Genomic DNA, 12,935 nt, shown 5'->3' with positions numbered 1-12,935 from the left:
ATGAAATTGAATGAGTTCTATAATTTTTAGCCGTCCCCTCCCCTCCCTTTGCTAACAAAAAAAAGTAAACAAACACAAATTTAAGAGGGTTGATATCGTAACCTCCCCCTCCCTTCCTAAAAAAACTCTATCCAAACCGATTTTAAGTTGCCATCAGTTGGAATGTTGTAAACGGCATTAAAAAAGCCCACTAGGATGAAAATACTCCTTTGTGTAACTTAACCCCTTCAACAGTAAAAGAAGGCTAAATATCAGAAAACCCTCCTTATATTTGGACGATTATCAGATAACCCTCCATAACTTTGAAAATATCAGAAAACCCTTAAGTTTAGGGGTAATCAGAAAGCCTCATTTAACTTTGAGATTTTCTCAAGGCCTCTTTAACTTTGAGATTTTATCAAAAAAAACTAAAAGCAATGATTTTATGAGGGGCGGGGGGTTTGATAAAATCTCAAACTTAAAGGAGTTTTTTTATAAAAACATAAAGGGGGTTTTCTGATAATCCCTATACTTATAGGGGGTTTGATATTTCGATAATTATGGGGTGTTATCTCATAATTGGTCAAAGTTAAGGGGGGTTTTCTAATATTTAAGTCGTTTAACAATCCCCAATTTCACCATTTATCACTCTCCCCCCAAATCAATTGCACCCTAGTTTCCTTCCTTTAAGAAGAATCATAACTTGAAGAGCCAATGAACGATCTGAAAAGAGGTTTCATAGCCACCTGCAAAGAAATTGGGGAAGGACGGAAATTGGGGAAGAAGAACGATAGAAATTGGGAGTTAGGTAAAAAAAGTTAATGATTAATTTAATAAAAACGAGGGTAGGAAAAGTGGTAATTACAACAAGTTAAAATAGTCCTAACTATGACGTGACAATCGCATGGGAATATTCTCTAGAATATTCTTACTTCAAAGTAACTAAAGATAGTAATGTGCCAGATTTGGACAACTAGAGTATTTAAGTGCTATATTTTACGACTTAGGGTTTTTAAGTCTAAAGATGGTGAAACAATAGGGTATTTAAGTGTCGTTTAGCCTAGAATTCTTTATTAAGGGCTAAATTACCATATTGGTATTTTTGTAGCACCCTCAGTAACATATTGGTATTTTTATTAACTCCGGAAACAAGGTATTTTAATTGAACATTTGTGTCAATTTGCCCTATTATTCTCACCCGCCAGCTATAAAAATGGCGACAACATCATATGTAATCCACGTGAGGCTTTTTTAGATAAAATAGAGGCTAATGTGACAAGGACTAGTGACGTGGCTCCTCTTATGACAGGTTTGTCACTACCTTAGAACCCTAAAATTAACCAAATAGCCCCTTGTCCTAAATTCCACCAAAATTTTTGAAATTTTGAGCAGGAGGGAGAGGGAGAAATCACAGCGGCAGTTGCAGATATTCTCTCTGAGGGAGAGAACGCAAGATGTGAAGGAAGAAGAAAAATTTTGACCTCATTTCTCTTTGCAGTATTATTTCATCTCCTAATACAACTCAAACTATTGAAACCATGACTCGTTCTTACATTAACTCCAAATCTTCTTGAGTTTGAACTAGCGTTTGACGAGGACATGATAAAGCTTCCCCTATTTTCAATTTTATCCCCATTTTGAAGATGAGAATGAAGGGGGTGAATTTGGATCTCAAACCCTAATTTTAATTTCATCATCAAATTTGGACATGAAGGGTGAGAGAGAGAAGCATGTGACTCTTACATACTTCAACGAACTCTGCCATGTCATTAACATATGGTCGCAACGGTATTAAAACTGTTCAAAATACATTTCATGAGCTGCATGTGATGTTGTCGCCATTTTTTTGGCTGGCGACGAGAGTAATTGGGCAATTTTCCTCAAAAATCCAATTAAAATGCCTTGTTGTCACCAGAGTTCATAAAAACACCAATCTGTCATTGAGAGTGTTACAAAAATACCAATATGGTAATATCTCCCTTTATTAAGCATTAGTTTGTTCACAAAAATTGATTTATTTGGATTGTGTGATACAACCATGGGTTTAAAACCCTACTTTTACAAGGTATGAGACCTAAAAAAGTATGAAGCACCATTTGTTGAGAGGTCCTTGATCTAGACGTAAATTCAAAATCTCTTCTTTTTAATCTTCTTCCATCTTGTTTTCCTCATCACCCTCTACAAAAAAATTAGTGCAATGTTCAACGACTATCTGACAACGCTCTATTCACCTATAATCAATGTTGAAATATAAAGTAGGGTTTTTTTCCTAGAAACCACCTTAAAATAGGGTAATTATACGAAAACCACCTTTCATTTTTCAATTTATACATAAACTACCTTTAAAGTAGGTTTTTCTTCCAATCAACCATCTCCCAGTCAATTTTCATTTAAAAACCTAAATTAAGCTTAAAAACTAAAACTCCATGTATGTAAGTCATATCCTAACAAGACCTAAACACTAAAATTATGAGTCACATATCTTGAATGTGAGTTTTTAAGACTAATTGTGGGTTTCTAGTGAAATTTTTGATAAGAGGAAGTTGATTGCAACAAAAGCCAACTTTAAAGACAGTTTATGCATAAATTAAAATTGAAAGGTGGTTTTCGTATAATTACCCTCTTTTTTATGTTTCTAGGAAAAAACCCATAAAATAACATTTTTATGTTTTCGTATAATTGAAAGGTCATTTTTATAGTTCTCACGCTCTTGGTTCATTTCTGCAGAATTCTAAGGGTCGATGGTCCTGCTCTCTCACCATTACTAGTATTTCCTCTTCCCCTATTATCCACCCTCTTGTAGCATCTACCTATTGACAGTGTTTTAAATGTCGGCCAACATGTTGGATTTAGGGGCCAACCGATACGATATGGAGCTTTTCAATGCGTATTGTGTTTTTAGGATTCATGTCGGATATATCGGGGAATATGTCGGATATGTCGGGTGATATGTCGGTTATGTCGGGCGATTTTTCAATCTGAAAAATTAGCTGGTTTTTTTAAATTTTTTGGTTATGTTTGTCTAATCAGGTTTGAGTTTAAATTCTTGATTGTCTTAATATTACTTTCAAAAACAAAAACCGATAAGTTAAGGGAAATGGAAAAAAGATCCAAGTAATATCCGTCTCTCATCTTCTATCTCTCCTTCGACATCTCATCGATCTCTTCTCCGAGCTCTTCCTTCGACATCAATATCGGGCGATCTTCTCTCTTCTTAACCGCTAATATCGGATTTCTCACCTCTTTCATTCAACATCAACCCTAAGCATCATAAGTTATTTACTCTTTTATATGTTTAGACAATAGAATTTTATAAGTCTATTTAGATTTTATTTATGATATTTATATTACACATATGCACATCATCCGATATGACAATCCGATATTTTTTTCATGTTCTCCGACATATCCCCGATTCTGTTATGCGATATGAATTTTAGTCGTCCGACATGAACCCGAAATCCGACATTTAAAACCTTGCCCGTTGAGACAACATTCTCATTCTCATTGTTGCTACTTGCACTTATTGCATTGTTGTCTTTCCTTCACAGTCATTCTCACCCTTCTAACTAATGCCTCAATACTGAGTTTCCTCAATTCTACACCTCCTAATCCCATTACCCTACTAGCTAAGCCAATAATGTCCTCTGTCTCTGGGAATCATCACTCTATAGTCTATGGTTCTACCTTCTGCACATCACGTAATCAAATTAAAGATATTTTAGTAAAAATTTATTGTTTCGAAAGCAGGAACACATCCAAGCATCTTAGTTGTAACAAGATGGAGCTTCTTTCTAAAATTTAAGGTTGCATTTGCCTTGTCAATGGGTGATAAAAGACTACACAATGAGTTTCCCATCACTTTTCTGGGTCATGACTCAAAACTTTAAAAAAGGGTCATTTTGTATCTCATAGACTTAGTAAAATCTCCTAATTTAATTGATGTTCTAACCATTATGCACTATGTCACTTCGTAATACCCTTGGTTAGATCTTTCTTTTTAAGCCTACCCGTAAAGCAAGGCATGTGTTTCCCCTATTTATTGGTTTTAATAATATAAATACAACTCCGTACTTTTACCAAAGTAAGTGCAAATATGCTAGAGGTAGGTGCCACCCTTAATGTCTTAATTAACAGCTTTACTTATTTCTCTTAGTTTAGTTAATTGTTCCCTTCTATCAATCTACTTGTGACAACAATACAATTGCAGGTTACTAACTTACTATAATAGTTTTTGAGTAGTGACAGAGCACTTGAGACAATAGTGACTATTGTTCATAGTACTAGGGCAACAAGGATGATGAATCTATTATTAGTTGTAATCATCAAAATGATCTAATGGAAGGTGGTCCTAGTAGAGATTGAAACCATTGTTATAAATAGCGGTAAATAGCTCCGCAATAGCGGCGTTAATAGTATTAGCGGTCCCTTCTCACTACGCTATCGCCGCTAACGCTATCGCCCAATAGCGGTGACATTACGGAATATGCGCTTTCTGTTCGCTAAAACGGCTAATAGTGTGTCATAACGGTAAATAGTGCGCGATTGCATACGAAATCCGCTTTTTTACTGCTATTTAAAAACGGTTTGAGGTTTATTTTTATAAAATTAAACCCGACCCTTGACCATTGCATTTCACCGTCTCCTGTGATTTTCGACATACTCCCATCACCTCTTATAGCTTCTGACACCTATCTTAGTTCTTCCTCTCGCATCCTTCACCTTGAGCTCCTCTTAGGGCAGTCCTCTCACCGCTCAGCTCTTTTTCTCGAAGACGATGACTTTTGACTCCTCCAATCATCTTCAGTATTACGTGATGGTTACATGTTTATTTCATGTTTAGGATCTCTTTAAATCATTAAATATGTACTTTTAGATTTTTTTTAGATTTTTTTTAGATTTTTTTTTAAATTTTTTTTTAGTATTTATACATATCTAAATTAGACCGCTATTTGACTTTACGCTTTTTACCGTTATTTTACCGCAATAGCCTAAATAGCCTTAGTGATGCTCATGGTTTTAAATATCGGCCGATAATCCGATATTATCGCCGAGTTATCGGATTTGGGAGCTTTCCGCTAATATCGGCCGATAATCCGATATTATCGCCGAGTTATCGGATTTGGGAGCTTTCCGCTAGGATAAGTAGGATTTTTATATTATCGCCGAGTTATCGGATTTGGGAGCTTTCCGCTAGGATAAGTAGGATTTTTAATCGGTTATCGCTTTTTGAGGTTTATCGGCGAGTTATCGGCGATAAAGGCACTTATCGGCCGATAAGTAAACTCTAAATATCGGCTTTATCGGCCGATAAATAGGATTTGGGAGCTTTTATTTTCTTTTAAATTTGCTCTTTACAAATTATGAGCTATTTGTTGCTTTTGGAACTTGGTTGATTGGTGATTAGCAAATGTTTTTTTATGGATATTGATAATGGCTCATAACTACTAAATATCAACTTAGTAAGTTAGTTTATGAATCTTATGATTAAATAATAATTATGTAGATGCGTAAATGGTTCTTTATTCTTGATGTTATCTTATTATTTGCTTGTTTATTATTCCATTTTGACTAACATTTTTTTTTCAAGCTTATGTTTGTTTATTATTTGCTAGTATATTACTCCGATAAATATTACTTATCCCCGATATATCCCCGATTTCCGCTATCCGATAAGGATTTTGACCGTCCGATAAATCCCCGATAACCGACGTTTAAAACCTTGGTGATGCTTCACCGCTACGCGACGCTATCCGCTATCGATAACCTTGATTTAAACTAGTATAAACTGGCTTTTTGAGAATTGGAGTCGTAAGACTTACAATTGTCGGTAAGAATTTGACTTGGTTAAACGAACTTCTAGGGATTTTGTTGATCACTTGGAGGCACATAACTAGGACCCATGTAGAGCTATTGTTGAATAGCTCAGTAGTATCATGTGATTTATGAGCCAATTCAACTATACAACTTGCTACCTGTTGTACTCCATTTGTAGCCCCCTCATGTGCACCAGTTCAGCCTAGTCCTATCATAAATGCTACCATCTCTGACACGCTACAAAATCTACCTTTAATTTGAATTCCAATCTTTCTCACTCCTAAAACTGATATGATTCAGTCTAGTCGGCCATTAGTCTAGCTGGAAAATTATTTATTATATTACAGATTAATTAGGCTACAACCTATTACACTGAAAACGACCCTCTCCAGCTCATCTAGGTTTGCTTATTGTTTGTTCGCATACTGATTTTCTAGAAGAACAATCTTGCATGTTGTTTGTCAGCTCATTGTGACTTTATCATCTCAGGAACCTTGCATCTCCTCTAGAAATTGGTTGTCAATGGTGAGTGTAACATGTCTTCTGAATGACCCATAAGTGACCAGGGAGTGGTGTGCCTCGGCCACCAAATAATGAGCTTATGAGTATTCTGCTAACAGTGATCTTCCTTTAATTATATTCTTCTAACAGTGATCTTCCTTTAATTATGTGCAATCTGGGCTTCAAGAAATCCTATGAATCCCATCATCCATTAATGCCTTCCTTGATTTTGCAAATTCCACAAGTTCGTACGATACAGGGGTTATAAACTCGATCTAGTGAATATGCCGTCTTCTCTATCACTTGTAGGTCAAAAGCAAATGATTAAGGTAAGAATATAGTTAGTTAATAAGTGCCCTTTCCTTACCTTGTGAAGAGTCTCCATCAATTTGGTTATGCAGCTTCTTTCTTGAAATCTTAAGGTCTTTGAGTGTCACAAGAAAAGACACTCCATCAGAGACTTCATCAGTCTCTTCAATGGCAATATTGTTAGCCTACAACAATTATAATTACATGGTCTGGATGAATTTATCCTAAGTTTCAAGTTAATTGCAGTTGTCTTCGTTGTGCTACATTGTCTATCATAGTTAATGGAGAGGCAGGATCAAGTGTAGCAGGACTTTGGCAAGATGACCCACTATTTTGATACATCTTCATTTTTAGTCAATGATGTTTTTACCGAAATTCTTTATTTGATTGGCTTTATTGGTATTATGCATCATTTTAAAGAGCTCCAATGTATCAATATTACTTCATTAACCTCCACTGTTCCAATGATGTTCTCATCTTATTTCCAATCATAAGTTCATGAAAAGAAGAATCATCACTCACGGCTCTCAAGCTCTCATGCGATGTTAAAAACAACTTTCGCAAACCATTAATCTACAATCTCTCCTTTAAAAAGAACATAAAACAAAAGCAGCCTAAAAATGTATCTCCTAGATTATTCCTTTTGTCCCTTTGTTATCCACTATTCTTAGATTTTTGTGTATTATAATTTTTACAACCCAAGAGGGTCTAGCCGAATTAGTAAACTGCCTATGAGTAGTACTCCAATGTCTCAGGTTCGACTCTTTTGGGAAGCACCCACAAGAATTTAATTTCCTCGAATACCCGAGGCCATGGAGGTGACCCTTAGCCACGCCCGGGGTTTTGATAGTCATGTTCCGAAGGATCGTGGGGGGGTTTTGATAGTCATGTTCCGAAGGATCGTGGGGAAGCTCCCTCGCCAAATGAAAAAAATATATTAATAAGGTTAGGTAGTCATGCCCACTCACTAAAAAATTCTTGTTAACAGTCATATGTAAATGTGTGATCATGTATGGATGGAATAAGATGATGCATGTAATGCATACATACCGCGTAAATTTGGCGCGGAATCAAAGTAGTGATGGTGGTGGAAGAGGAGAGCTGATCCGTAATCTGCATGATGAGATGGCCGGAGAAAGCAGCAGCAGCTTCAGAGTCATCGGTGTGGTGTTGATGTGAGAGAGAGGAGATGAGATGGACGAGGTGCTGCGCTAGGGTTTCGTCTCGGGTGAAGCTATCGCAGAAAAGGGCACAGACGAGAGAGGGAACGAGAAGCCTGTGGGCATCGTGATGGTGAAGAAGGACGAGGGAGTTAGAAGAGTCTAGGAAGGAGGAGATCTGAGAGAGGGCGTAGGAGACGTGGTGAGAAGGAGAGGATGGGTCGGATAAGAGGGCGGAAAAGCAAGCCAAGCAGATGATCCCACCCTGCGATGTCTCCACAACTACTCTCCAACTGTGGCCCTTTCCGCACCTCCGACCATTCTCGACTTCTAATTCTTCGTCGACTGCTTCTTCCTCCTCCTCCTCCTCCTCTTCCTCCTCCTCTGTTCTTCTACTAATACTACTGAACATTTTCCGCCCTGACAATGTCATAACCTCCTTCGCTCCTCAGCTCAGATCTGGAGGATATATATGATTTCATCGGATAAGGAGGAGATAGGATTTCATCTGATATATCGGTGAATTAGTGAAGGGGGAAGGTTGGGAGGCTTTTATGCAAATGCTCAGGAGATTTGGGGAAAAGATGAATTGGTTACTTCCTTCTCCGTTATAGGGCAAAAGGTCATCTGGGTCTCCGAGCGGGGCTCCATACTTAAATTGATCCTCGTAATTTTTTTTCTATCAACTTAATCTAAAAATGTATCAAGGCCCCAAAAAATTAAATGGGACTAGGGAGTGGAAATGAACCAAATAATTAACAAATAGTTCGATAATTGTTCGAATAACTATTCGATCATATTCGATTCGGTAGTTCATTTACCACTAAATAAATATTTTTTAGTATTCGAGTTTACTAACGAATAGAATTTAACCAGATGTATATTCGATTCGTTTGTCTATTAAATATTCGTTTAAAATTTAATCACAACTTATTATTTGTATTATTGCACATATGATGTCATATTTTTAATTCACTTACCATTTCTATTTAACCTTTATATACTGAATTTAAGTCTTAAATAATCTTAAATCTATTTTCTAATTAAAATTTTAATTTAAATATATATACATCATATATTAAAAAGGAATACATTTTATTTATGAATTTTAATATTATTTGAAAATCAAATTTTTTAGTAGAATAAATATACTCTAATATTCGATAAGTATTCGTGAATATTCATGAATATTTATCAAATACCAAGTATTCGAGTTCGAATTCGAAAAACTAGATATATGAATATTAGAGTCCGCATTCGAATTCGATAATTTTAAACAAATACAAATACGAATACCTTAGTATTCGATTCGATTCGATCGTTTACCACCCCTATTATGGGACTTGACCCAGCCCCTTATACTTTTTCTTTTGTGTTTTAACCCCCCAAAACGTGTTCTGCCCCCTTTCACACTCTCCTAGAAAAAAAAATTCCGAAATTACTCTTCCCTTTTTCTTCTTCTTCTTCTCCTCCTCCTCCTCTCCCCTCTCTCTTCTGTTCTCTCCCCTAACTGCTCCTCTCCCCTCTCTCCTCTCGTCCTCTTCTTCTTCTCCAGACCCTGGCCCACACCCCCCACCCCTCCTCCCTCTCCCTCCCCGGGCCCCGTTCCCGACCTCCTCCGCCTCCTCCGTTTCAAGGTCTTCGACTGGGCCGACCATCACAGCTCTCACCCATACCGTCGCATCTGCTTTGAGCTTAAATCTCTCCATCTTTCAGATCCGCAAGGGACTTTGAAGAAGGTTCTCTCTTCTTCTTCTTCTTCTTCTTCTTCTTCTTCTTCTTCTTGGTTCTTGATTTCAAATTGAAAGGGAAATGGCGTCTTGCATGATGGAATTAAGCAAATTTTGAGACTGATGAAAAATTTTATGTTATTTGTGGTAAAGGTGAGGCTTCCAACACATGTTGTTCACTTGAATGGTCCTCTCGTGCTATATTATCATTTACTTCCTAATGTTTATGCTTTTTATTGGGGTTACTAATGTCAGGTACCTAGATCAATTTATTATGACTCTTATGTTAGGTCCTTTGTTTTGATGATGATTTACAAACACCATTATTGATGTTAATCGTTTATTGAGCTATATTGTAGATCACATATCATTAGCACATTTCATGGAGGATTGGATGGAAAATGAGCGATAAAGACAATATTCAAGGAGGTGGAGACAAAGTAATGAAACAAAGCTTTCAAGAGCACTATATTCATGAGAAGCTTCATCAACTCAAGAGCAAATATCAAAGACTCAAGCCATGTACTCATATGTGAGGGATATTTGCTATTTTGTTTTCTCTCTAGTACTAAATGTAGGCAAGTAGTTAGTTGATTACATTTGAAGCTCATGGGATAACACACTTGCACACTTTCAAAAACTCGTATTTAGTTACTTTTGCTAAAATAGTGATTCTCACAAATACGAGGACCTTTTTGCAAAATTCCTTTTTAAACAAGTTTGTTAAAATGTTTATAAATTGTTTATAAAGTTTCATAATTTTTGGAATTTATTTACTATTTTTTACAGAGTTTTGAAACTCAATTTCAAAATCATTTCAGGCTGATAACTTGTTATCAGTCGACTGATGTGTCGACCGATGAAAGTACCTGGAATCATCAATAAGTCTCTGTTCTATTTTGGTCGACTGACCAATCGACTGACGAGGTCGTCAGTCGACTGACGAGGTCGTCAGTCGACTGAAATGATCGTCAGTCGACTGGTGAGCTGGAAATTGTATACAACGATCAGCTCATCAGTTGACTGATGCTTCCCGTCAGTCGACTGATGGGTACAGTAACGACTAGTTTTTTACAGAATCTGTTTCTCGATTTTTGTGGGATTTTGCTGATTCCTTGGGGTTTTGGATGTTGTATTCTCTTTCTATAAATACCCAACACCCAACTACTTCAGCAACCCAAGTATTATTGCAAATCTCTTGTGTTTAAGTTTGTGGTTTTCAAAGAGCTTCAATTTTCAATCTTGTTCTTCACTATTTCAAAGTTCACATCCCAAGCTTCAGTGCAATCTCTCTTCTTGTCATAGGGTTACTGTAAAGAGAGGGTTTTTCTTTCATTTGTTAATGTTGTGAGCTTGATCTCATGGAGATCGATTTGTGTGGTTGTGAGATCTCGGTGGAGACACTACTGCAAAGGGGACTATTGGCGACGGAAAATTCCGTCGCCAAAAGTCCAAAATCCGTCGCTAAAAGTTTTAGCGACGGAAAAAAAGAAATTCCGTCGCTAAAAATCCGTCACTATTGTCAGGGTAGGTAAATCTACCTTTAGCGACGGCAAATCCGTCGCTAATTTATAGCGACGGATATATAGCGACGGAAAATCCGTCGCCAAAGTATAATTTTTTGACGACGGTATTTTCCGTCGCTATACAATTAACCGTCGCTATATTTTTTGGCGACGGATTTTCCGTCGCCAAAATATTCTTTTGGCGACCGTATTTCCGTCGCCCTATTTCCGTCGCTATATAATTTTCCGTCGCCAATATATATTGGCGACGGAAAATCCGTTGCTAAAAGTTGTTTAGTGCACATCTGGCGTGTCAGTTTTCCGTCGCTAAAAGAGCTTTTAGCGACGGAATATCCGTCGCTAAAAATAATCTGAATTTTTTTTAAAAAAATTTTGAAAATAAGAAATTCATGTACAATATATTTCACAACAATAACCTGTACAATAAATTTACCCAACACAAGCTCATATAACACATATTTCACGTATATATAACAATTATTTCACTAAAAACATAATAAATATCCCAACATTAGAAATGTTTATACAGCACACCCAACATTAGAAATGTTTATACAGCACACCCATTGTTTTTAATGTTAAAACAAATAAACTCAGTCCCGATCATCATCATCCTCATCCTCATCACCAACTCCACCTTGTCGAGAAGTCCCAGCCTAAAAAAATAAATAAAACGTTATAGAGCAATACGTACATCATCAAAAACTGAATTTTACAGTAAAGTAACAAATTGTAAAACAACAAGGCATAACATGCAAGTATAGTAATAATAGAGTAGCATGGCATATTCTTACATGTTATATGATTCAGAGAGAGTATCATGGCATATATTTATGTATTATACGCAAGCACGCACATGTTTTTAACAACGCACGCACCCGTACCTATCTCCGCCGACACGCACACACGCACGCACGAGTACCCAGCTCAACCCAATCTCCACCCTTCCCCCTCCCCCACCACGACCAAACCCAACATCAAGCACGCACATAACGATCACGACAATACAACACATGCAACACCACAACACAACAATAACAACACCACCACCACTACAATAACAATCCCCCACCCACGAACCAACCAAACTCCTACCCCCCACCCCCTCCCCCTCCATCATCATCACCACCACCACCACCACCACGACGAAAACACCCACCAACCAACAACATAACCAACGACCCTACGCACCCTAACCCTAACCCTAACCCTCACCGAACCCTAAAGATGTATACAAACTAGCTATTAAATTAATCAGATATGCAAATTACTTTTTAAAAAAACTACATAACTAACCAATACCAAACTCCGATAGGAACTTTCTTAGTTGTTCTCATTAACTTCAAAATATACAAAAAGGCTTTACAGAGACTGACTAAGAAAGTTGTTTTTTGGCATTTGGCTGGTTGGAAAAAAGAATTGTCCACTCGTCTAAACTGTCATCACCCAACTAAACAATTAAGAAATGCACCATGTTCAAGTCCAGGGAATTTCTCAAGTAATGCACCACACAACTAAACAACAAAAATGTGATTTGTCTGCAACTCTCGACTTCTCAAAGGTTCCCACAAACATTAATAGACTAAAAATTTTCAATTCACTCGTAACAAATATGATCATATGCACTTCTAGGGTACGAAATTCTAACAAATTCCATCACCACAAAACACCAAAATCCAAACAGTTCATGTAAAAATTCCCAAAATTTATTCCCATATGCTCCCAATCTGCTGTTCTACTGACATAATAGACAATTAACAGTAACAAAAATAAAGACTAAGGGGGTACCTCAACTGAGAGAGAGGGGCGGCGGAGGGGCGGCTGCTGCGGTGCAGATCGCCGGAAGAGAGAGGGGGGGGGATTTGGACAGATTCGGGAGAGGGGGGGGAAGGAGGAAAGGAGGAGAGAGGGGG

The 12,935-nt window shown here is 37.2% G+C and overlaps 1 protein-coding gene across 2 annotated transcripts in view; it reads right to left on the bottom strand.

Moving 5' to 3' along the window:
• The window catches only part of LOC109824803 (protein PRD1), a 51,763-nt gene extending 43,393 nt beyond the window's left edge, over window positions 1-8,370 (bottom strand). For both annotated transcript variants that reach the window (XM_020391450.1, XM_020391451.1), the window contains exon 1: window positions 7,657-8,370. In XM_020391450.1, the coding sequence (XP_020247039.1) occupies window positions 7,657-8,199 (543 nt within the window). In that variant the 5' untranslated portion in view covers window positions 8,200-8,370. The remainder of the gene's footprint in view (window positions 1-7,656) is intronic.

Source organism: Asparagus officinalis, chromosome 9 (assembly GCF_001876935.1).
Source record: "Asparagus officinalis chromosome 9, Aspof.V1, whole genome shotgun sequence".
Taxonomy (NCBI): Eukaryota; Viridiplantae; Streptophyta; class Magnoliopsida; order Asparagales; family Asparagaceae; genus Asparagus; species Asparagus officinalis.
The sequence above is the reverse complement of the archived record's forward strand: the minus strand, read 5'-3'. Positions and strand labels throughout refer to the sequence as shown.